The following is a 23,074-nucleotide window of genomic DNA, read 5'->3' as shown; positions in this document are numbered from 1 at the left end:
TTGTGTACTGTACATACATACAGTACATAGCATCGGATAATGAGGCACTCGGATCTCCAGTTGGCCGACAACTGGCGGCTAGTGGTTGGCAACAAACGGACGGGAGTTGGCAGCTGGCAGCACTTGGCAAACAAACGGGCCTAAGCTTCACGTTGTTTCTGTGTACAACGTAGCCACCGCTGCTTGAGGTGCTCACACACACATCGCCATTTATTTATTAGCCCGAGACCCTGCCTGCCACATTTTCGCTTGCTTCCTTTTTTTTTCATCAACCTCTTCCTTGAAAATTCCCTCTCGTACCCCCAAGCCTCAAACAAAAACGGAACACTCATCCTCGTCTTGCAACATCCCCTCGCCATGATGGGAACCGATTGCTGTTCTAGTGGCCCCAACAACCACGAGCCTTGCGGTGGCCCCTCGACTACCATTCACCACCACGAGGCACTTCACCACCACGATCATGGCCATGAACATGCTCACGTCCACAGCGGGCCTGCCCATGTTCATGCTGACAACAGCCACGGACATGATCATGACCCCTCTTCGCGCGAGCACGACCACACACCCGACCATGCCGCTGGCCAGGAGCATGCGCATTGCGTCGATGAAGCTGATTGTGCCGCCAAGGGTGAAGTCTGCGATGATGATGCTTGCTGCGATACCGAAGATGACTGCAGTTCAGCAACGCTGGCCTGCTGCGACACCAATGACGAACACTGCGACGGTTTGCAACCCCGACCTAGCAACAAGACGCCGTGTTACACATGGCTATGGTGCGACTTGCGGCTGACACAGGAAATTAGAAAAGTGTATCATCGCTGCTGCTGCCATTGAGTGCGAAAAGGCTTGTGAAATTGAAGGAGAAATTCCCGATGGTGAGTGTCTTCACTCCTGATGTCTAGTTGAACCGCGCCCGGTCCACCGCTTACACGCGACAGCCCATCTCGTCCACCGACACAACCACGATGCCTCTGGCCGCCACCCCGCCACCGCTTGCGGCGACCATTTGGCCCAGGCTTTTGACCAATATACGGCTTACCTCGAATCCGCCCGCTGCATCTGCCGCAGTGTTCTCGAGCGCGGATGGGGCAGCACTTGCTGCAGCGCCCAGCCCAAGAAGAAGCCCATTCGAAAGCGAACCCCCGGCGGGGCTACGTCTTTCACGTCGGCCCACGCCCATCACCCCAGTCATCACCATCACGGACTGAAGCGACGTAATAAGAAACAGCTAGTCCGCGTTGCGTCTGATAAAGACTCTTGCTGCGGTGATGTGGGTGATGGGGACTCGTGCTGTGGTGGTGACCACGCAGACCACGCCCACGATGAAAAGCTTTCCGCAAATACTCGCATTGTCAATTTTCGCGACCTCGAAAAAGCCGATGGCCTCGAACACCTTGCTCTTCACGTCGAGGGCATGACTTGCTCCGGATGTGGAAACAAGATGGACAAGAGCCTTCGAACCATACCTGGTGTCTCCAACGTGCGCGTCAACTTTGTCATGGGACAAGCTGAATGCAGCATCGATACCTCCATGATGGGGCCAGATGAAGTCATAAAAACTGCAGAACGTGCTACAGGGTTCAAATGCACCAAGCTTTCCAGCGATGATCAAGCGATCGACATCCTTGCGGCAGGTTCAGTGGCTAAGGGCCTACTGGACCTCGACATACCCGGTGTCACAGACGCATCTCTTCTCAACAAGAAGACTGTCCGTATCAACTACGACCCCACCATTGTAGGGGCGCGGGAGCTTTACTCGAGGCTGCCTTCCGGTATTGAAGGCCTTGCACCTCCGCGAGATGACCCTTCGGTGTCTAGCGGTCGAAAGAGGCTGTACGATCAGTTAATCAAAACTCTTCTTGCAGCTGCTTTTACGATTCCTGTTTTAGTCATGGCTTGGGGAGATGACGTCGTCCAGGAGCCAACCAAGGCTATCATCTCCCTGTGCCTAGCCACTGTTGTGCAGATGATTGCAATACCCGATTTCTATCGCCCGGCTCTCTCGTCCCTCATTTACAACGGCGTTGTGGAGATGGACATGCTAGTTGTCATCAGCATCACTGCCGCCTACGTTTACTCTGTTGTTGCTTTTGGTTTCCGTATGGTTGGCCAGCCTCTCGAGACAGCCGAGTTTTTTGAGACCAGCACCCTTCTCATAACTCTTGTTATTCTCGGCCGCCTGGTTGCTGCATTTGCTCGTGTCCGCGCTGTGCAGGCCGTTTCTCTCCGTTCACTCCAGGCCAGCTCCGCCGTTGTTGTCGAGAATGGTCAAGACAAAGACATCGATGCCAGACTTCTGCAGTATGGCGACAAGTTTAAAGTCGCCCCCCACACGGCGGTACCTACCGATGGTATTGTCATTACGGGGTCCAGCGATGTTGACGAGTCCATGCTGACTGGCGAGAGTGTTCCTGTGTTCAAGAAGGAAGGAGATGAGGTTATTGCCGGTACAGTCAACGGGACTGGTACCATCGTTGCGCGCTTGGCCCGTCTTCCTGGCAAAAATACTGTCACCGATATCGCGCAACTTGTCGAAGATGCAGCCAACTCCAAGCCACCTATGCAGGACGCGGCCGATCGCGTTGCTAGCTGGTTTGTGCCCATTGTCACTACGATTTCTATCCTTGTTATTATCGTTTGGGTTGTGGTTGGCCTCAAGATCCGCAAGTACAGTGGTGGCCAGACAGTTTCCAACGCCATTACATATGCCGTCGCTACCCTCGCCGTTTCTTGCCCCTGTGCTCTCGGGCTCGCTGTCCCCATGGTTTTGGTCGTTGCAGGTGGCGTTGCTGCTCGCAGTGGTGTCATCATAAAGTCTGCTGAATGCACAGAACGTGCTCGCAAAGTCACGGATGTCGTCTTTGACAAGACTGGCACCATCACAGAGACTGATCTCGATGTCATGACAACCGAATTCTTTGACTGTGAAGAAAACTCGGCCATTGCCATGACCAAGCCGCTAGTCGGCAACAACCACCCTGTCTCCCTTGGTGTGGCCAAGTACCTCAAGAACCGACCCGGCAGTGCCACTGTTACCGATATTCACGTTATCCCAGGTTCTGGTGTTGAGGGAGTCTTCGAAGGCGACGTCATTCGCGCCGGCAATCCCAAGTGGACTGGAACTGACAGTGACCCCATTGTCAAAAATCTTCAGAGCCAAGGTCTGACTCTTCTCGTCATCACTCGCAACTCCAAGCCCATCGCCGCCTATGGTCTTCGCACTCGTCTTCGTGAGGAGTCTACCAAGGTCATCCAGAAACTTACTCGCCGCGGCATCACCGTTCATATTGTCTCCGGCGACTTGCAGCAGGCGGTCGAGTCGGTTGCCAGCCAAGTCGGCATCGCCAACGTTGCGGCCCAGCGCACGCCCTCTGAGAAGCGCGATTACGTCGCCGCTCTCATGGAACAGGGCAAGAACGTCATGTTTGTCGGAGATGGCACCAACGACGCCGTGGCAGTTACGCAGGCCGACGTCGGCGTCCAGATCGCCAGCGCGCTCTCCGCCAGCGAGGTCACCCGCGGTGCCGCCGACGTCGTCCTTCTCAAGGGCCTCGAGGGTATCCCCTTTGTCATTGAGATTAGCCGCGTCAGCTTCCGCCGCATGGTCTTCAACTTTGTTTGGTCCGCCGTCTACAACGTCCTGGCCATCCTGCTCGCGTCCGGCGCTCTCGTCAAGGTCCGCATCGAGCCAGCCTACGCCGGTCTCGGCGAGATTGTCAGCGTCCTGCCTGTCATCTTTGCCGCTTCGACAATGCTGATGGCCAAGATCAAGACGGACTAAGTGGTGTTTGTTCGTGGATAGTGCCCCCTCCTCGCGGGCCGGCCCGTTCAACACTGCTGGTTCGTCGGTGGTTAGCCGTTGGATGGCTCAAATATCGCGCCCTTCTGCAACAAGGTCAGCATTCTTGAGTCAGCGCCCGCAATGCCTTGACGTTGCAATCGTTTCCTTCTCGAGGGGCTGGCGATTCGGTCGGCCCCTGGCCTTTTGCTTTGCCTACTTGACTTTTTAGATTTTAAAGAAACATCTTCTAGCGATATACATCATTGTTGCGGATAACGAGTGCTTCAAATGAAAGTGATGGTAAAATTGTGACCAAAAATCGCTGTAGCCTGCCAGCTGTTTCTGAGACAGTATCCAACGACATAATGCTGCTGGGTGATGACCCAGGGATAAACGCCGCCAACGCCAAACATGCCCTGATAAAAGAGAAAGCTAAAATGTGCCCAACTCGTCTGTAAATTACCACGTCCGCCATTAAAATCAACAAGATTATATCCTCTTGTCGTTCTGTCCCATCGTCATGCGTTGGGACTCTCCCCCGCCAGGCCCGCAAAGTCGACAATCGTGTACTGCCGCCCGAGCACGCCCAGCTTCTCGCGGAGGTAGTCCCGCTGGGACTTTTCTATCCGCTCAAACGTGAACAAGAAGCGCACGAGGAACTCAAAGTCCTGGAGGCGCGCGCGGGCGCCCTCCTCCGTCTGGCCAGGCCCGCGGGGCAGCGCGAGGACGTCGGCGACGGTGGAGGTGATCTCGAAGAGCTTGTGCAGGATGCCGGAGCCGTGGGTGAGCACGCTGGAGAAGCTGCCGAGGCGGTCGACGAGGGCACGCAGCTGGGCGGAGAGCCGCTGGGCGGGGAAGTGCAGCGAGAGGCCCTCGTGGGCGGAGCGCGGGGGCGCGGAGCGCAGAAGCCCGTGGTGCAGGGCGAACTGCCAGACGAGGGTGCGCAGCCAGACGCGCGTGATGAAGAGGTCGACGTGCTGGACCTCGGTGAAGCCGGCAGGGCCGGTGGCGGTGGTGGTGTTGTTGCGGAGCTGGACGGCGAGGCGCTGCTCGGCGGCGGCGGCGCCGTCCTCGTCGCGGTCGAGCTCCGCCTGCTTGCTCTCGACCCACTGCGCGGTCATGGCGGGCACGTGGTGCAGGGTCGTCGGGTCCTTGTGAGCGGTCCAGTGCGCGAGGAAGGGCCCGTCGAGGACGCGGAACAGGTTGGCGAGGCGGTTGAAGCCGAGGTCGACGTGCGCGGGGATGGTGGGGTCGTGCAGCGGCACGTCGGCCAGCGCGAGCTGCGCGCAGGGGAAGCCCGTGACGGTGGAGAGGAAGCGCTCGTGGATGAACAGCTCCCAGTAGACGCGGCGCAGCCGAAAGACGTCGCGAGGCCGCATGCCGGCGTGTACCGTGGCTTCGGCGGCGTTTTTGTTGTAGTTGTTGTTACGGAGGGGGTCGGGGGAGGTGGCGGCGTCCGCGGGGGCGTCGAAACCGTCGATGAGGGACCCGTCGAAGGGCATGGCGGCGTCGTACTGCTGGACATTGAGGACCTGGATCATGGTGATGGCCTCGCGGAGGAGCATGAAGCTACGGTCCCAGCGCTTAAAGGCCATCATGCATATCTCGAGAAAGACGCACGTCATAATGCGCTTGAAATTGACGGGGAGCTCCCCAAACTTGACGCTGGCGGCCGAGGGCCCCGCGTCCGGTCTCGTCCAGGCGGTGCTGTTATCGAGGCGTGTCTCGGCCTGCCGGTGCACAGCGATGCTAAGGTTCATGAGGGTCGCGATCTCGGTGAGGGTGTCGGTAGCGGAGGTGAGGAGCGTCTGGGTGAGGTTGATGGTAACGGCGGTGGAGGCGTAGACGAGTGCGCGGTCCTGCAGGCTGACGTCCATGTTGCGGACGGCGGCGCGCATCTCGTCGCAGCTGAGGACGGGATTGACGGGGTAGATCTGCTCCTCGTAGAGGTCGAGGTAGGCGAGGAAGTACCGGATAGTGTGGTGCGGCGACGGAGCGGTGTTGCCGGCGGTGGCGGCGACGGGTAAGGGTGTCGTAGGAAGAGAGGACGAGGAGGCTGGGGTGTGGTGAGCGGTCTCGGCGTAGGGGTCCGAGTTGACGATACCGGCGATGGAGGTGACGGCGGGCGGGGAGGCGTCGCTGCTGCGCGGGCTGCTCGCGGCGACGGTCAATGGCGACGTCTTGTTACTGCCCGTGCTGGTGCCGGTTGTGTGCTCCTGCGCCTGGTTGTTGCGAAGCTGGGCGACCAGGCGGCCGCGCACGCCGGGCTTGCGCTTGGCGGGGGGCGGCGCAAACTTGCAGGCGAGGTTCAGATGGGCGCACTGAGAGCAGGGATGCTGGCCGTTGCATCGGACCTTGCGGACACGGCAGCCGTCGCAGGCGCGGAGGACACGAGTCGACATGGTGGGCGCAGCGTCTGTTGACGGATGGATGCTGCGAAGATGATGTCGTTGGTGGTTGGGGGATGAGGTGAGGGGGGTGGCTTGCAGTCGCAGCGAGGAGCGAGGCTTTTAGAGGTGCGGCATTGCGTCCGCTGGAGGGGGTGGTCGCGATTGTCGACGCTGGAGAGAGGCTGAGAGAAAATACCAAGTAGAGGCGGTGTCTCCAAGCCGCAGATTTTTCTCTTCTGAATTTTTGATGACAGTTGGATGATGAGAATGAATGGGTTGGTTGCAAATCCCAAGACGCCAAGCGGGACACTACAGTACCTCTATGTATGTATGTACATACTACATATGTTAACTTCTAGAAGGGGTGGAGCTGGCAGCTGGCAGCTGGCAACTGCAACTGGCACAAGTTTGGCAGTGGGCCGCCAGCCGGCGTCTCGTTTGCCGTTTGTTGAGAGAAAAATGGTAGAAGTCTTAGTAGGGAGAACCGAAATCTTGCCCTGGCATCACTTCCTATTTCCGATCAAGCTTCATCGGATGGTTCGCTGTCAGCCCAGTTTTTTTGCAATTACGATTGATAGCGGCGGTCCGTGTCGGCGAATTGTTATCTCTGGGTAAGTACATACGTCTGGATTGCCGGGCGGCAATTGACAGCTTCACAGGCAAACAAACTGGACCAATTCTAATAGCAGCGTCGCAGCAAGCGGCGCCCTACAAGGCAATCCTCGCTGATCATCACCTTGGCGTTGAATGTGAACCATCTCATCCTGAAATTCCACAGATCTACACTCGAGAAAACGCCCAGCCCAACAAGTGTTCCACGGTACTAGAGCGTGCGTCCGGTCAGACATACATATTCGTCGGGAATAACAACCGTTGACCATCATCAAACGCATCCGAATAACCACCATTTAAACTACGACGTTAGAACTTTGCCCTTGATACCATGGACCGAACAGGCCGATTTTCGTCCGCAACGCTGCCGGGCGCTGTGGCTGAATCGTAACACGGGAGGCTTGGGCCCCCCCGACTCAAGTCCAAGACCCAACAGAGAAACGCGATCAAAATCTGGGGGTACGCTGATGTACCCCTTTGCGACACTAATAACAATGCCAAGCGCTGAAGATTCAACTCGCCCTAGCTAGCTGCGCGATGCACCCACATTCCCAACCATGGCAAGCGACTCACGGGCCGTTGAATGCTCATACCAATAAAACGCGGCGCGTGATGCATTTCTCGCGTGATTCGGGCTATCAAAATAGCTTTGCCTTGGAAGCTGGGATTTGCAACCTCTCGTCACCTGCCGTTTTAATGCCGTTTTCCCGTCTCTTCAACGTCGTTTTCAAGTGTGGGTGTCAATGATAGTGGATATATTAATCTCTCGAGGACAATGGCTAACTTTACTCTGCACTCTCTGCAGTCTGCAGTCTGCAGTCTGCAGCTAATAACCAAAGGTCATCTATTGTAGGCAGTCTCCTGACGCAGGTACCGCCCGCAAACAAGTGCTAGTAGTCTAACTTAGACTCGGCCTACTTACACCCAGGGAACAAGCCGCATGCCCCATGATTCCTCAACTATCCCATCCAAATGGGAATCCAGGCCCGGACCTTCATGTCCAGGACCAATCGCGTTTAGCCATCATCGCATTGCGGGGAGACGGCTCTGGCCCCGTGCCTGCACCGACAACAACGCGAACCCTGGCTTCCTCGGCGGTACTACTCTGCGACAATGTCTTTGGCAGCCGCCCTTGCCCCATGCTCCTGCGCGACCTTCGCGCTCTCTGCACTCCATTGGGAAGGGGAAAGACAATGCATACCCGTAATATAAACTCAAAGACGACCTGCCGCAACCTCCCGTCAGTTCCTCCCCGTGATACATTCTCAGTCGACTCCTTGTTCTCCCGGATGCTCTTCTCGGAGCACGAGCAGCTTTATAACTAGGCCATCACCGCCGCGTTTATTGTACCCGTATGAGTTTCAGTACATTCTTATTTCATCCATCTTAAAGCGTCCAACATGAAGCTCTCGACCCTTGTGTCACAGGTCGTCCTGTCATCCCTCGCCGCCGCGGCTGCAATCCCGGGCACCCACTTTGGTCCATTCACAGTCGTTTCCGATGCTGAGCGGCGAGACCTCCACCAAGATGTCGTCACTTGGGATGCACACTCTCTCTTCATCCGCGGCGAGCGCGCCATGATATACTCTGGCGAGTTCCACCCCTTCAGACTTCCGGTGCCTAGCCTGTGGCTAGACGTGTTTCAAAAGATCAAGGCCTTGGGCTTCAACACGGTCTCCTTCTACGTCGACTGGGCTCTACTCGAAGCCAAAGAGGGCGACTACCGCGCTGAGGGCATCTTTGACCTAGATCCCTTCTTCAAGGCGGCCGAGACTGCTGGCATTTTTCTCATTGCCCGCCCTGGCCCATACATCAACGCCGAAGTCGCAGGTGGTGGCTTTCCCGGACGTCTCCAGCGTCTCGCCGGTCAACTGCGTACCAAGTCTCCAGACTTCCTGAACGCGACCGAAAAGTGAGTTTCGCCATACTTACACCATGGTTTCGCACATCTAACCCGACACAGCTATATGAGCAACATTGTCCCACTCATTGCTAAATACCAAATCACAAACGGCGGCCCAGTCATCCTCTATCAAGCTGAAAATGAGTACAGCATCAGCAATGGCAGGGTTCCCTTTCCTGATGGCGAGTACATGCAAGCCGTCATTGACCAGGCACGTCGTTTTGGTATTGTGGTCCCCATCGTGAACAACGATGCTAGTAAGGACGGGCATAACCGCCCTGGCACTGGTGCTGGTGGGGTAGACATCTATGGCTACGACGCGTATCCTCTTGCCTTCGATTGTTCCAACCCTTCTTTTTGGCGCCCCGACGCTCTCCCCGTCGATTATCACGAGGTGCACATGAAAAACAGTCCCAACACCCCATTCCTCATCAACGAGTTTGGCGGTGGCTCCTACGACCCTTACGGCGGTGTTGGCTACGAAAAATGTGCTGCCCTCACCAACCACGAGTACGAGCGTGTATTCAACAAAGATACACTCGCTGGCGGTATTGGCATTCTCAGTATATACATGCTTTTCGGTGGTACCAACTGGGGCAACCTTGGCCACTCTCGCGGTTACACCTCATACGACTACGGCTCTGCCATTCGTGAGGATCGCTACCTCGACAGAGAAAAGTACTCGGAACTCAAGCTCGAAGCCCTTTTCAACAGAGCCTCCCCCAGCTATCTCCTCACCACGCCTGGCGATCTAAGCACCACTCGATACACTGACAACGTCAACATTGCTGTGACTCCGCTGCAGTCCAACGGCACTGGTGACTACTACGTGGTCCGCCATTCCGATTACCAGCTTACAACTTCTGCCTCTTACAAGCTGCGCCTGCCCACTTCTAATGGAACTATCACCGTGCCCCAGACCGGTGGCAGTCTTACGCTTCCCGGCCGTGACACCAAGATCCACGTAACCGATTACCCTGTTGGCAATCACACTCTGCAATATTGCACTGCCGAGATCTTTACCTGGCAAAAGGCTGGCGACAAGACCATTCTCGTCCTGTACGGCGGTCTAGGCGAAATCCACGAGCTCGCCTTGCGAGAGTCGCACCAGGTGGTTCTACTCGCGGGTCACCTCATCTCTACCACGCCCTCTCTTGTCAACACTGTCATCAGCTGGACTGTGGATACTCAAAGACAGGCGGTTCAGATCAACGACCTCGTCATTTACCTCGTTGACCGTAACTCTGCTTACAACTACTGGGCCCCGATCCTCCCTACCAATAAGAACGGCAACTTTGGCAGCACGGTGATGAACCCTGAAGCCGTCATCATCAACGGCCCGTACCTCGTCCGTTCCGCCGACGTGTCCGGCTCCACGCTCAACATCCAGGCCGACTTCAACAAGACGACAGAGTTTGAAGTCATCGGCGCCCCCAAAGGTGTCAGCAGACTTTCCATCAATGGCAAGAGCACCAAGTTCACCAAGTCCAAGGAAGGCAACTGGCTCGCCAAGCCCAGCATCACGTTCCCCGACGTGAAGCTGCCCGACCTCAAGTCCCTGAACTGGATGTCCCTAGACTCCTTACCCGAGCTGCAGCCTAGTTACGATGACTCGGATTGGACGCGGGCCCAGAACTTCACTCGCAACCCGGTCTGGCCGCTCAGCACGCCTGTATCCCTCTACGGCAGCGACTACGGGTACAACACGGGCGCCCTGCTCTTCCGCGGGCGCTTCACCGCTACCGGCGGCGGCGGCCCGAGCAGTCTGTCCCTGCGCACCATGGGCGGCCTCGCCTTTGCGAGCAGCGTCTGGCTCGACGGTGTATTTGTCGGCGCCACCCTCGCCCAGGCTAACAACGATGAGGCCAACTCAACCTACACCCTGCCAACGCTCGAGCCGGGCACGCTGCACGTGCTGACTATTGTTGTGGATAACATGGGCCTCAATGAGGACTTTGTTATTGGTGATGAGGATATGAAGCGACCCCGCGGCATCCTCTCGTACAGCCTGACCAACAGCGATGGTAGCCAGACACCCATTGACTCGTGGAAGATCACCGGAAACCTTGGCGGCGAGGACTACAAGGACCACTTCCGTGGGCCTCTCAACGAGGGCGGCCTCTTTGCCGAGCGCCAGGGCTACCACCAGCCGAACCCGCCCGCTGTCAAGTTCTTGGACAAGACGCCCTTTGAGCAGCACGATGGCGCCGGCATACAATTCTACACGGCCAAGTTCACACTCGACTTGCCTGCGCATGACTACGACATTCCTCTTTCTTTTGTATTTGCGAACTCGACGTCCCAGCCATATCACGCCTTCCTCTATGTCAATGGCTTCCAGTTCGGCAAGTACATCAGCTACCTCGGCCCCCAGACGAGCTTCCCCGTGCCCGAGGGTATCATCGACCACAGCGGCGAGAACTGGGTCGCTCTCGCCGTGTGGGCGCTCGACAAGGGGGGCGCGACCGTGCCGGGGCTCGAGCTGCAGGCGCGGCAGCCCGTGCTGACGGGCAGGCAACCTGTTGAGGTAGTGGACTCTCCAAGGTGGAGGAAGCGATCGGATGCGTATTAATGACGCGCATACCCGGGGTACATTGGCGGATTGATTATTGTTGTGTTCATTATTATAAGTAGTTTTTTTGTAAATACTTCTCTTGATTTGCATCCTTGCCTTAATACACTTTTATCTCAAAAAGCCAGTAGCATCATGGCCAGCGTGACAGCGAGCGTGGCCACACCAACCCCCCGCCTGCCAGCCGCGCTGTCCTTGCCACCACCACCACCACCACCGCCGCCGCCGCCACTGCTCTTGTCCGCCTGTCCAATGCGCAAGCAGGCCATGCTCAGCGTGTTGTCGGCGCGGTCGCCCGGCCCGCCTGCCGGGTAGCCCAGGGAAAAGGCGACGATGGCGAGCTTCTTCTGCGCATCGAGCGAGCGGAAGCGCATTGTGGTGCGGCCGTGCGTGTACGACGCGTTGCCCGGCACGGGGGTCTTGCCGAGGAGGTACTTTTCCGACATGCGCGCGATGTATTCCGCTACAAGCACACACACGAAGTTAGTTCGATTTTCCTTTTTATTCTCATGCTCCCCTTGCCCCTTGAGCGAGCAAGAGAATAGGGCGACTGTTGGTCAGACTCACAGTTAGGTATCAGCGGCCGCGTGTCCGAGGTGCCGTACAGCGTCAGATCACGGCCGGAGCCGTCGCCCCAGAAGATGCTCGGGCAGCGCAGGTTCTTCGGCGGCGTGGCGAAGAACTTCATGAGCGCGCCGCCGACGACCGACGATCCGGTCGTCAGCGTGTTCTTGTCCGTGAAGAGCGTCTTCAGGTCCTGCACGCAGTCGCTCCCCAGCAACCCCTCGCAGCCGCCGTCCGCGCCGCTGATGTCGCTCGTCGAGTTGGATTCCAGCGCCCACGCCGTGTACGCGCGCTCCTGGGCGCGCGTGGCGTTGGCGGTACCGTTGTTGAACTGCAGCCACCACGAGACGGCCTGGATGGGCCCGTTGGCGGAGGCGCTGGGCACGGTGACGTCCTTGTTGGCGGCGGTGATGGCGATGATGTCGGAGTGCTCGAGGTCGTCGATGGCGAAGACGAAGGAGGGCGGCGTGTTGGGGAAGAGCGTCGGGATGGGCAGCAGGACGGAGGCGCTGCTGGCGTCCGGGTTGATGCAGCTGTGGCCCTTTCCGTAGTCGCACTGCTGCGCTGCGGCAGCGGTGGCCAATGCTGTGGTCGTTGTGAGGACAGAAAGGCGCATGGCTTCAACAAAGGCGCTGGGTGTATGTGAGGCCGCTGGGGTATGAGAAGGAGCCGCCAACGGGCCGCGCCGGGCCTAGCTCCAGTACTTATAGGAGGATATGCATTTGGTCCCTCGCAAGGCTAGCTTTTCTTGTCTTGTGATATCTCACTTTCACTCCTTGTTTCATCGCGGGTGATCTGCGTAGACTGGGCTTGGCAGGGCAGGCACTGGGGACAGAGGTCGAGCCGACAACCTCTGCTGGCTGTCGGCAATCAGAGGACCCTGGCATGTCACCACTCTCAGCCGCAGCGGATCTGCCCCCGTCCACAATTCGCCATAGTTTCCTTTCTGATGTCTTGATAGGGCATTTTGCAGGCTTTCTGGGGATAGAAACCCTGCAAGTGCAAAGAATGCAGCGGTGTTGCGAGCTGGATGCGGGTTAGTGCCCGCAAGCCTCTATTTAAGCGTAAATGCGAGACGAGGGTGAAGGCCCTTCGCGCAGCAACTGTGGGAATGAGACATTCGACAATAGATCTAGTTAGTGAGCACGTGGACATGTCGCAGATATGCTCTCTCAGTAGGAAAGCAGAATGGGCTCTGCCCAGTCACCTGCCAACACGCAGATCAAATGGTACAAGATGGTGATGCGTATTATCGAATCAAGATGCGCTGTCGCTCTAACTGGCAAAATAAAAGGCATAGATAGCTTAAGAAGCGTGAGTGTATATTCTTTGCAGAAAAACATGTATCAAATCGTGTGTTTTCATTTCGCACGCTCGACAAATTCGGCCTTGGCCTCAGTCTTCTCAGCCAAGGCCTCAGTCTCGTCGGTCTCGAGACCGTAAATCTCCGAGGGCTCAACAACCGCAGCGCTAAACTTGCGTGCCGACACGCGACGCTCAAATAGCACGTCGAGTTCGCGAAAGGTGCGGTCCTTGGGTTCGGGTAGACGGAAGAATGTCCAGAGAATGCACAGCCCGCAGGTGCCAGCAAAGAAGAGGCCAGACTTGGCACCCCAGTTCCAAGCGGTCGGGTTGAGCATGCGAGGGGTGAGGATGTTTGTGGCGATGCTCGCAATGTTATACATGTTACGGGCAAAGACGACCGACTTGGTACGCAGACGCGTCGAGCTGAGCTCAGAGACAAGCGAGTAGCAGACGGGCCCGACGGTGCAGTCGTAGAAAAATGTATAGACAAGGAGCAAGGAGCCAATGGCCCACTGCGCGGGAATGTTGTCGCGTCCGGCGAAAGCGGCACCGCCAATGCCGATGAGCAAGGTGAAGAGGATGACTTGCCCATAGAGATATAGGGAGCGGCGTCCGAAACGGGTCATGAGGAACCAGGAGAAGATGGTACCGATGAAACCAAGGGAGTACTGAGCAAGGGACATGCTAAACGCATTTTCGGTGGCAAGGCCGGCTTGGCGATAGAACATGGTTGAGTATCCCATGAAGGAGGCGCCGCACAGGGTTTGGATGACCCAAACACAGGTGACAATCTCAGTGCGGCGGCGGTTAATACCCTTGAAGAGATCAAAGTATGATGTTCCTTCTCGAATTCTCCTCTCCATCTCGTTTGTGTGAATCATCATGGAGATGGTCTCGTCGGGGTGGAACTCAACGCCACTGTTGCGGGTCGTTAGGCGTTGAAGCGATCTTTTGGCATCGTCGAGTCGGTTCTTGCGGACCAGCCACCACGGTGATTCCGGGGCGAGCCAGATCCCAATCATGAGAGGCAGAGGCCACACCCATTGCAGGGCAAAGGGGATCTTGTAGCCCCATCTGTTGTTGAGCGGGATCATGCCCCGGAGGACGCCAGAGGCGATAAATTGGCCCATGACCCAGCAGAGGTTGACATAGGTGGTTAGGTAGGCGCGGAGGTGGGTAGGACAGACTTCAGAGGCGTATGTGGTGGTGAGTGTCTGGAAGACACCCCAGGGGAAGCCGATGAGGAGTTCGCCGGCGAGGAGCTGGGGCAGGGACTCGGCAAAAAAGATGATGAAGACGAAGCAGATGCAGAGGAATAGAGCACCAATCAGGGTCTTGCGGTAGCCAAAACGGTCGGCGATGACACCGGCGGCGAAGAGGCCGAGAATCTGGCCACAGAGGGCGGCGTTGGAGAGGCCCGACTGCCAAGCGGCAGTGAGTTCGTAGCCATCCTCGGAGGGCTCGCCAAACTTTTGCGCAAAGGCAGGGTAGACATAGAGACCGTTGATGATGGTCAGGTCAAAGCCTTCCATGACAATGCATGTCGAGAAGAAGATGGACCACATGCAGGCCTTTTTGTAGAGCTTGAGCGATTTCAGCAGACCCAAGTTGTGCTCGGCCTCGGTGGCGGCTGCAGCTTCGAGGGCGTGGGCAGCGCCGCTGGCAGGGCTAACTGCGTTGGACAGGACCTCGCCGGACATCATTTCTTTCTCGTCGGGAGAGCTCATGGCTGAAGGATGTGATAATCGTCTAAGTAGGTAAAGATGGTGTATAACAGTATAGAGAGTTGACCCGGGATGCGTCGCGGCTACTGAGTCATGGTAGGCTGCGCGTCTGGGGAAACAAGGTTATCGTCCCGCAAAATGAATCGGTGGGGGGAGGGTCTCTTTATAATAATTCCATCTTGTGAGGCATAAACTGGCAAGAGAGAAGAAGATGAAGTCTTTCCTGCTCCTTCCTTCGTTCAGACGTCAAGAAGAATTAGTCGCGTGCGGACGGGCCCCTGTCGTTGGAGAGCCGAGACACACTGGAATGGATCTGGTCAGCCACCAAAGGCTTGGCTAAGCCAGATTGGTATCTGCGCCAGACCAGTCCAAGCAGTCAATTGCCGCCAAACAAGGCCATTATTACGGCCATGCCGGTCGAGGGAGATGGGGGCATTGGAGATGGCGACTCAGCTACCCGTCCGTCCACTGTTCCTTGGTGGCTGTCTCGCCATCTTTCTTGTCGGACCGACAAGCGATTGAATCATCGACACGCTCATCGCCAACCTTTCACACCACGATGGCATTTACGCAAGCGTCTGCCAGTCCGTCCCGTCGCAGCCAAATTGTCGCGTGTGTCGAACCTGGGGTTGCCCACAAGTTGCCCATGGGGTTGCCCACAAGTTGCCCATGGGGCCGCCTTGGTCTGGGATCGTGGCGATCTGTGCAGCATGACTCTTTGTTGCTGCAGCATGGGTTGCCCTCTCTCTGCAGCGTGTGGCGTGGTCGTCTCGGGCAAATAATGGCGCCATGAAACGATCTCAGCAGGCGGTCTCGGCAAGTGGTCACCGGATCATGGCCTGCAGCTGGGTGGAAGGCTCTTTGTTTCATCGAAAAGTGACGAATTCGTCATCATGAATCTTCTTCTACAAAGATCTTTTTATCGAACCAGGCCGCTGCATACCTACAGTGCAGAAGCAAGCTCCATGGTGATTTTGTCGACTAGTTAGAGGGAAAAAAAGACACGTCTCGGGAGTGGCGATCATCGCACATCCATGATCCCAACAAACGCGCATGGCTGGTAACTACCCGACTTTCGGGCCGACTATCAAGGGAATTGCCTTGATAAGAAGAATGTTAGTAGCGGTGGCTGATGCAATGCCTGATGGTTGGTTAGTGTTGTCTGTTTGCCATTTCCATGGGCTTTCGTGGCGGCCGACCATAGCGTTGGCGGCGTCGCCGCAAGTTCGACGTCGAGGCCTGACGACTGAAGTCGAAGTTGCGAGGCAATGGTGAAGTGAATCTGGAGGCTTGAATAGGATGAGAATGTGGAGGTGGAGGGGGGCCTGATGGCGCTCCTGCCTTGGCGTAGGCTGGAGAGAATCCGGATCTGTGATGAAATGGGAAGGCGGGCAGCTGGAGGGGAGGCGGAGGAGGAACGGCTAACTACAGGGTACTGCCGAACTAGCTGTCGCCACTGGTCTTGGTCTGGCCCTCAAACATTGTCGGACCGACAACAAATCGTCAACATGTCGGACCGACAGCTTCAAGCAACCTTTACCTACAACTACCCTCCTCATTTTCATCCCTCTCCTCCCCCAGACCGCGCCCATCCCCGCCTTCTCCGCAAGCCACTGCTCACGAACCACTGGTAGTCCAACTTTAATGAGCCTTTCCACAATCCCGTACCGAGTACGGGGTATCTGACAGCAATCTCATCTTCACCCGAGTCCCAGTTCCGACGCAAAACGAGGCGCTCAGCCGTCCCCGCTACCAAGATGCCAGCCTCGCCTCAACCTGTCGTCGGTCCGACAGTACGACGTTGAATCATGGAGAATCCGGGGAGCCTGGGGAAGGACTTTAGCCCTTCCCGGTCCCATGCTTTCTTTTTGTGACGAGACATGTCACCCTGCCTTGTCCATCCTCTCCACTGCGCCCCACGACTCTGCCAGATTTAAGCCGTCTCCCGTCTCCGGACTCAACTCAAACTATACACCATCACCCACGCCTCATTCCCTTGTTTCCTTCTCTCAGCTGTCGTTTCGCAAGCAGCTACGTCCTACGGTGCATCCTATACCCATTTGTCTTTCCTTTGCATCGTCTACACATCACAGCCCCAAACATGACCGTCATTGGGCGAGAGAAGAAGTGGTGGAAGCAGGCCGCCATCTACCAAATCTACCCTGCTTCCTTCTGCGACTCTAATGGAGATGGCATCGGCGACATCCCCGGCATCACCTCTAAGCTGGACTACATTGCCAGCCTCGGCGTCGATGCCATCTGGGTGTGCCCCATGTACGACAGCCCCCAGGTTGACATGGGCTACGACATTTCCAACTACGAGGACGTCTACCGCCCCTATGGCACCGTCCAGGACATGGAGACGCTGATCCGTGAGGCACACTCCCGCGGCTTGCGCATCATGCTCGACCTGGTCATCAACCACACCTCGGACCAGCACGCCTGGTTTAAAGAGTCTCGCGCTAGCAAGGACAGCCCCAAGCGAGACTGGTATATCTGGAAGCCCGCCAAGTACTCTGCCACCGGCGAGCGCCTGCCGCCCAACAACTGGCGCGGTAACTTTGGCGGCGGCAGCGCCTGGGAGTGGGATGAGGCCACTCAGGAGTACTACCTCCACCTCTTCGCCACGGAGCAGCCTGACCTCAACTGGGAGAACCCCCTGACGCGCCGTGCCATCTATGCCTCAGCCATGGAGTTTTGGCTCGACCGCGGTGTCGACGGATTCCGCGTCGACACGGTCAACATGTACAGCAAACATCAAGACTTCCCCGACGCCCCCATCACCGACCCCAAGGCTCCCTTCCAGCCGGCGGGCTCCATCTACTGCAACGGCCCGCGCATGCACGAGTTCCTGTCCGAGATGAACGCCATCCTCGTCCGCTACGGCGCCATCACCGTCGGCGAGCTGCCTTGCACCCCTGACATGGCCAAGGTGGTCAAGTATGTCAGCGCCCGCGAGCGGCAGCTCGACATGGTCTTCCAGTTTGACCTCGTCGATGTCGGCTTCGGCCGCACCCACAAGTTCGAGACCACGCCTCGCAACTGGACCCTGCCCGACGTCAAGGCCGCCGTGGAGCGCACGCAGAGCATCATCCGCGGCACCGACGCCTGGACCACGGCCTTTATCGAGAACCATGACCAGGCCCGCTCCGTCTCCCGCTTCGCGGATGACAGCCCCGAGTTCCGCGTCGCCGGCGCCAAGATGCTGGCCGTCATGCAGTCGTGCCTGAGCGGCACCCAGTACGTCTACCAGGGCCAGGAGATTGGCTGCGTCAACACGCCCAAGGTTAGCTACCCGCCCGAGAACTACCTCGACATCGACAGCTCCCTGTACTACAAGATGGTGCAGGAGCGCTACGGTGCCGACAACAAGGTCGAGCTGGACCGTGCCTTTAGCGCCATGCAGCACCTAGCGCGCGACCATGCGCGGGTTCCCATTGCCTGGGACGGCCGGGCCAAGCACGGCGGCTTTTCCGAGCCCGCCATCAAGGCCGGTAAGGACGTCGCGGAGCCTTGGATGAAGGCGCACCCCCTCGCCAGCGAGGTCAACGTGGCGTCGCAGCTCGACGACCCCACCAGCGTGCTCGCCTTTTGGCGCAAGATACTGGCGTTCCGCAGGGAGCACGCCGACGCGTTGGTGTACGGCGACTACAAGGGCCTGCAGGAGGACAACAAGGAGACGTTCATGTTCTTGAAGGAGGCGCAGGGGGGCGCGCAGCGAGCGCTGGTAGTCCTCAACTTTACCAAGGAGCCGCAGACGTGGACGGTGCCGTCGGCGGGGGAGCTGGGTCTCTCGGAGACGGACGACGTCAAGATGACGCGTATCCTATCGACGCACGAGGGCAAGCGCGATGGGCAGACACTGCAGCCTTTTGAAGGGCAGGTCTTTGATATTGATGCGTAGACTGGGCAGGGATAGAGCCTTGACGAAGACACGCTTCCTGGGAAATGAGGCTGATGCTCGCTGATGAAGCAAATTGTATATAGTTCAAATTCAGACGAACAAGTTCGTAAAGTACTGACAACACATCTCTTGCCTGTGCCTTTGACTATCAATGTTTCCCCAACACGGACACCAAACAATCCTCGTTCTTCTCCCTGTCCACTACGGCGCGGGCACCTTGGACGCATCCCACCAGGGAAAGAAGCGCTCGCCCGGTGCGAGCGTCTTGAGCACGCATGCCTTGGCCTCGCAGCCGACGGCGGCCTGGCTGTTCCCCCACCAGTCAACGGTGACGCCCATCCACTGGACGGTGAAGAGCATGACGAGGGCGGAAATGGCGACGCCGGCGGAGAAGGAAGCCGAGAGGACAAAGTTATACTAGGCGATCCATGTCAGTGGCTTGATTTTTTTGGCCTCGCTTCGCTCGAGTTTGGGGCGGCAGGTAAAGACATGGTGAGCAGGACAGACATACCTTGGACCAAAAGGCGAGATAGCGGCCGCGGATGTAGATCCAGGACACCCAGGCAAAGGGCACGGCACCCCAGACGTACGAGAAGCCTGGAATCTGATGTTAGCTTACTCATTCTCGACTTGCTCATCTTCTTCATTCTTCTCTTCGTTTCTCTCAAGCGCAAGTGATGATGGAAGGAGTACACGTACTCAGGGGCGTCCAGATGATGCCGCCGTAGAGGACCGGGATGATGTGCACCTGGCGCAGCGCGCGCGAGTGCGGGAACTTCAGGCGCAGCGCCCAGAAGAAGACGACGACGAGGATGCCGAGCGGGAAGCCCAGCAGTAGCCACTTGTACTGGCCGTTGATGCCGAAGACCTTGAGCGGGCCGACTGTGCCCCAGAGCAGCGACGCGGTGAAGAAGGTGTTGGGGCCGGGGCAGTAGAAGCGCATCGGGGCGTCGGGCGTGCAGACGTCCTTGATGTCCATCTGGGTTCTGTCAGCGAACTTCCGTGACAAGGAGGAAGATGGGGAATCGAGGGGGTGACTGTTGCGTACCTGGAACTTGAGCACGCCGGAGCAGACAAAAGTCGAGATCAGGGTGGCGACCATTTGTCCGGAAAAGGTGACGCGAGGAGGAAGCTGGCACGTATCATGTCAGCCAAGTCCAGGAGGAAGCACCTAAATACAACCTGATCACATACCTTGAGGTAGTGCGCAACCTTGAGGTCGTTGGCAAAGGAGAGGGCTTGGGCGCAGGTGACGTAGCTGGCAATGTTAGCTATGCATGGGATGGGACGGAAAGGATAAAATTCAAGACAATACGTACCCATATGACTTGAAAAAGTTCATGGCCAAGGCGTTGCCCTCGACAATCATGCCGCCGATAAACTCGGCCAGGACGTTAAGCGTAATCTCAATGCCCGTCATCGCAGCAACTACACCGATCGGAATTACAAAGATGATGCACAGAAGAATGCCGTATAGCACAACGGCGGGCGAGGTAAATGTCGGCCACAGTGCGATGCCGAGGACGCCGAGGACGACAGAGATGACCAGGGTGCCAAAGTACCACCACTCCGAGACTGTTGCAGTTAGAGATAGACGCTCTTCCTCTCTCGCTTCGATGCACTCTTATTCTCCGTCTAAAAAAAGAACTCACCTTCGGGATACGCCGCCATGAGACGGTTGTGCACGTCCTCGTACTCCCTCTTGGCCGTGCCGTCCGCCGCACCCTTCTTCATGCGGAACCCGCGGATCAGGCTCCGGAAGCCGGTGACCATCTCGTAACGGTGGTACAGCGCGACGTGCACGACCACTGCCGAATACACGGCGAAGAAGAAGCCGTAGACCATGGCGTTAGCGGCGCCGATGTAGGGCGCCGAGTAGTCCATATAGGCGTCGTGGTTATAGAAACCGCGTTCGTCAATGGCGCGCGATACGTTGTAAAGCTTGCCAAAGTGGTCAAAAGTCCGGTTGGTAATAATGGGTAGGTAACCCGTGTTCCAGCTGTTGGTGTACCATATGCCGAGGGCGATGAGGCCGGACAGGAACATGCCGGCCGCGGTGTTGAAGGTGGAAAACGAGGGGACCATCTGGTGAGGGGTTGAGGTGAGTCACCGTATCATGATCGAAGCAGATAAAGAGGAGAGACGGAGATGTATAAGGGAGAGAAAACTCACAAGCGGGTCGATGACACTGGCGACGACGTTCCAGTCAAACGTCGGCAGCGGGTTGAAGCCCAGGCCGTTGTTGAAGCCGGCCACGATGTTGAGGTCGCGATGGTTCGGCGCAATCCACGTAATCCAGCTAAAATACGACAGGACGGTGAAGAGGTAATTCGGCAGCCAGAAGTACAGGAACATGCCAGAGAACGTAATCAAGAAGAACTTATACCGCGTCATACTCCAAGTACGCCGCCACGGCCCCAGCACCGACGTCGAGTCCTCGTCGTGCAGCGAACTGTTCAGCGCAATCGTCACTAGGCTCGTCGGCCACACGCAGTAGCTCGGGTACACCAGGAAGCGCCTCGTAAGCCCTGCCAGCCCGTACCCGATGAAGTTTGTGCCAAGCGCGTTAAGCAGGACGTAGGCGAAGGAGCGCGCGTACTGCTGGTCAAAGTACTGCGGCAGCACCTGGACCCAGACAATGTACGCCGTGTATGGCAGGCTCTTTGAGGTGTTGGCCATGATGGCGATGAGCATGTGCTCTTTCTTGTTGAACCGTCCCGGGTTCAGTGGCACGGGCTGGGAGACGAACGGGATCTTAACGGACACGCGCGGCATCCAGCGCTCCCAGGCCTTGCCGAGCGGGTAGGCGAGCAGCTGGGCGATGTTGGTGTCGAAGCGGATGTAGGGCAGGCGGATGCTGAAGAGCTGGTTGATAAAGGCGAGGAGCACGGAGAAGAGCACGCCGATGGTCCAGGCGCGGATCGTGGACACGGGCGTGGTCGGGTCGTCATGGTTGGAGACGACGCCTCGGACCTCGGCGTAGGGCGAGTTGTTGGTGATGAGTGCCGCCTCTATCTTGAGCTCTTGGATAATGGCAGCGTGCTTTTCGGGGTGTATCGGTATATCGTCGTTGGCTGGGCATGTTAGACTGAGGACAATGCAATGGATAGGAGAGGGCTGGCCAGGGCAAGGGAAGGAGGGGAAGAAGGCGAGGGGGGTTCATGGCTCAAGGTGAGTGAACAAACAGGCTAGACAGCAAACAGAGGAAACGTACCGAGAAACTCTTTAATCTTCTCAAGAGTCACGTGGGGAAAGTTGGGGTCCCCGTCGTGAATGGCAACCACATTCTTCATCATCTACAAACACTCGTCTCAGTAAGCAACTCGAGTTTCAAGGGGCTGAAAATACATACCGCAATAACATTCTCCAGAGTCATCGACGCTGCCATCTCTTTGGCCTCGCGCAAGTCATCCTCGGTAGCATCCAGGTGGCTGTTCCATCCCATCAGCACAATCTATCCATCTGTCTCGTCCTCGACGTCCACGACACAGCAAGCAACTCACGTCTCCAGCGCATGGATATTGTCCGCCGACTCGGCGCTCTTCTATACATCCGTGTCAGTAACCTGATACTTAGAGCCCCTTGCAGCTTTTCCAAGGCAACACTCACCACGCTTGCAAGCATCTCCGCCTTCTCCCCGCCCGCCGACACGGCTTCTTCCTTAGAGGCGGCCTCGGCCGCCCGCTTCTCCGACATGGTAACTCAGGGGCGATTCACTGATGTACAAGATCGAAACTTCCCTTGAAAGAGGGACGGAGTGAGGAGAACGGGTCCGGACTTCGAAGAGTTGATGCAACAAGTCGGCATATATAACATGCTCAGTAGCTCTCTCAGACGCCAAGAGGATGGTATCACGAGCCACCCTTGCCACCACATGCTATCTATCCTCTTGCTGCCAAGACTCACGACTTCGTAATACTCTAATCTTGCCTCGTCAGCCCATGTGAGAAACCATTATTTGTCAACCACCACAACCATCGCAATGAACATCCCACGATACCTATCGATGCCTCAGTTGGGGCTTCAGCTTTTTAGCCATATTACGTTTTCTTTATTGCATTCCTCCATTTAATTGGCTACCTCCGCCCATCTACCTTCCTTCATCTACACTCGTCTATTTCTCTTGGCTCACGAGACCATCCGCGCAACCCCCTCCTACCTCACTCACTCGGTATCCATGGCTTCTCGCGGCCTTGCTCCTCCGCTCCCTATCAAGAAGCCGGCCTAACTACTTCATGGTAACAGCTTCGTTCTTGCCAGCTTCCTATTCCAGCAGGCGCTCGTCGTTCTCGACCGCTTGGCGCGCCTGATAACCCAGC

General features: G+C 57.2%; 7 protein-coding genes across 7 annotated transcripts; 3 read left to right on the top strand and 4 right to left on the bottom strand.

Moving 5' to 3' along the window:
- Positions 1-460: 460 nt before the first annotated feature.
- On the top strand, positions 461-3,781 carry ISF_09515 (cation transport ATPase; the record flags this gene model as incomplete). The annotated part of the gene is made up of 3 exons (XM_018853117.1): positions 461-724; positions 809-875; positions 939-3,781. 3 exons carry the CDS (start codon positions 461-463, stop codon positions 3,779-3,781), a joined length of 3,174 nt encoding a protein of 1,057 aa, XP_018699724.1.
- A 518-nt stretch (positions 3,782-4,299) lies between these two features.
- ISF_09514 (C6 transcription factor) lies at positions 4,300-6,183 on the bottom strand (the record flags this gene model as incomplete). The annotated part of the gene is made up of 1 exon (XM_018853116.1): positions 4,300-6,183. One exon carries the CDS (start codon positions 6,181-6,183, stop codon positions 4,300-4,302), a length of 1,884 nt encoding a protein of 627 aa, XP_018699723.1.
- Positions 6,184-8,183: 2,000 nt separating this feature from the next.
- On the top strand, positions 8,184-11,258 carry ISF_09513 (beta-galactosidase lacA; the record flags this gene model as incomplete). The annotated part of the gene is made up of 2 exons (XM_018853115.1): positions 8,184-8,695; positions 8,747-11,258. The coding sequence occupies 2 exons, from the start codon at positions 8,184-8,186 to the stop codon at positions 11,256-11,258; spliced, it is 3,024 nt and encodes a 1,007-aa protein (XP_018699722.1).
- Positions 11,259-11,374: 116 nt separating this feature from the next.
- ISF_09512 (hypothetical protein) lies at positions 11,375-12,438 on the bottom strand (the record flags this gene model as incomplete). Its single annotated transcript, XM_018853114.1, has 2 exons — positions 11,375-11,721; positions 11,826-12,438. The coding sequence occupies 2 exons, from the start codon at positions 12,436-12,438 to the stop codon at positions 11,375-11,377; spliced, it is 960 nt and encodes a 319-aa protein (XP_018699721.1).
- Positions 12,439-13,183: 745 nt separating this feature from the next.
- On the bottom strand, positions 13,184-14,854 carry ISF_09511 (Sugar/inositol transporter; the record flags this gene model as incomplete). Its single annotated transcript, XM_018853113.1, has 1 exon — positions 13,184-14,854. The coding sequence occupies one exon, from the start codon at positions 14,852-14,854 to the stop codon at positions 13,184-13,186; it is 1,671 nt and encodes a 556-aa protein (XP_018699720.1).
- Positions 14,855-16,952: 2,098 nt separating this feature from the next.
- Positions 16,953-18,755, top strand: ISF_09510 (maltase; the record flags this gene model as incomplete). The annotated part of the gene is made up of 1 exon (XM_018853112.1): positions 16,953-18,755. One exon carries the CDS (start codon positions 16,953-16,955, stop codon positions 18,753-18,755), a length of 1,803 nt encoding a protein of 600 aa, XP_018699719.1.
- A 201-nt stretch (positions 18,756-18,956) lies between these two features.
- Positions 18,957-22,451, bottom strand: ISF_09509 (Tetrapeptide transporter, OPT1/isp4; the record flags this gene model as incomplete). The annotated part of the gene is made up of 12 exons (XM_018853111.1): positions 18,957-19,172; positions 19,267-19,352; positions 19,455-19,734; positions 19,804-19,887; positions 19,950-20,013; positions 20,075-20,330; positions 20,408-20,840; positions 20,928-21,829; positions 21,970-22,051; positions 22,108-22,186; positions 22,259-22,299; positions 22,365-22,451. The coding sequence occupies 12 exons, from the start codon at positions 22,449-22,451 to the stop codon at positions 18,957-18,959; spliced, it is 2,610 nt and encodes an 869-aa protein (XP_018699718.1).
- Between the last annotated feature and the right edge of the window lie 623 nt (positions 22,452-23,074).

The sequence above is a fragment of the Cordyceps fumosorosea genome (genome assembly GCF_001636725.1).
Source record: "Cordyceps fumosorosea ARSEF 2679 chromosome Unknown scaffold_51, whole genome shotgun sequence".
Classification (NCBI taxonomy): domain Eukaryota; kingdom Fungi; phylum Ascomycota; class Sordariomycetes; order Hypocreales; family Cordycipitaceae; genus Cordyceps; species Cordyceps fumosorosea.
The sequence above is the reverse complement of the archived record's forward strand: the minus strand, read 5'-3'. Positions and strand labels throughout refer to the sequence as shown.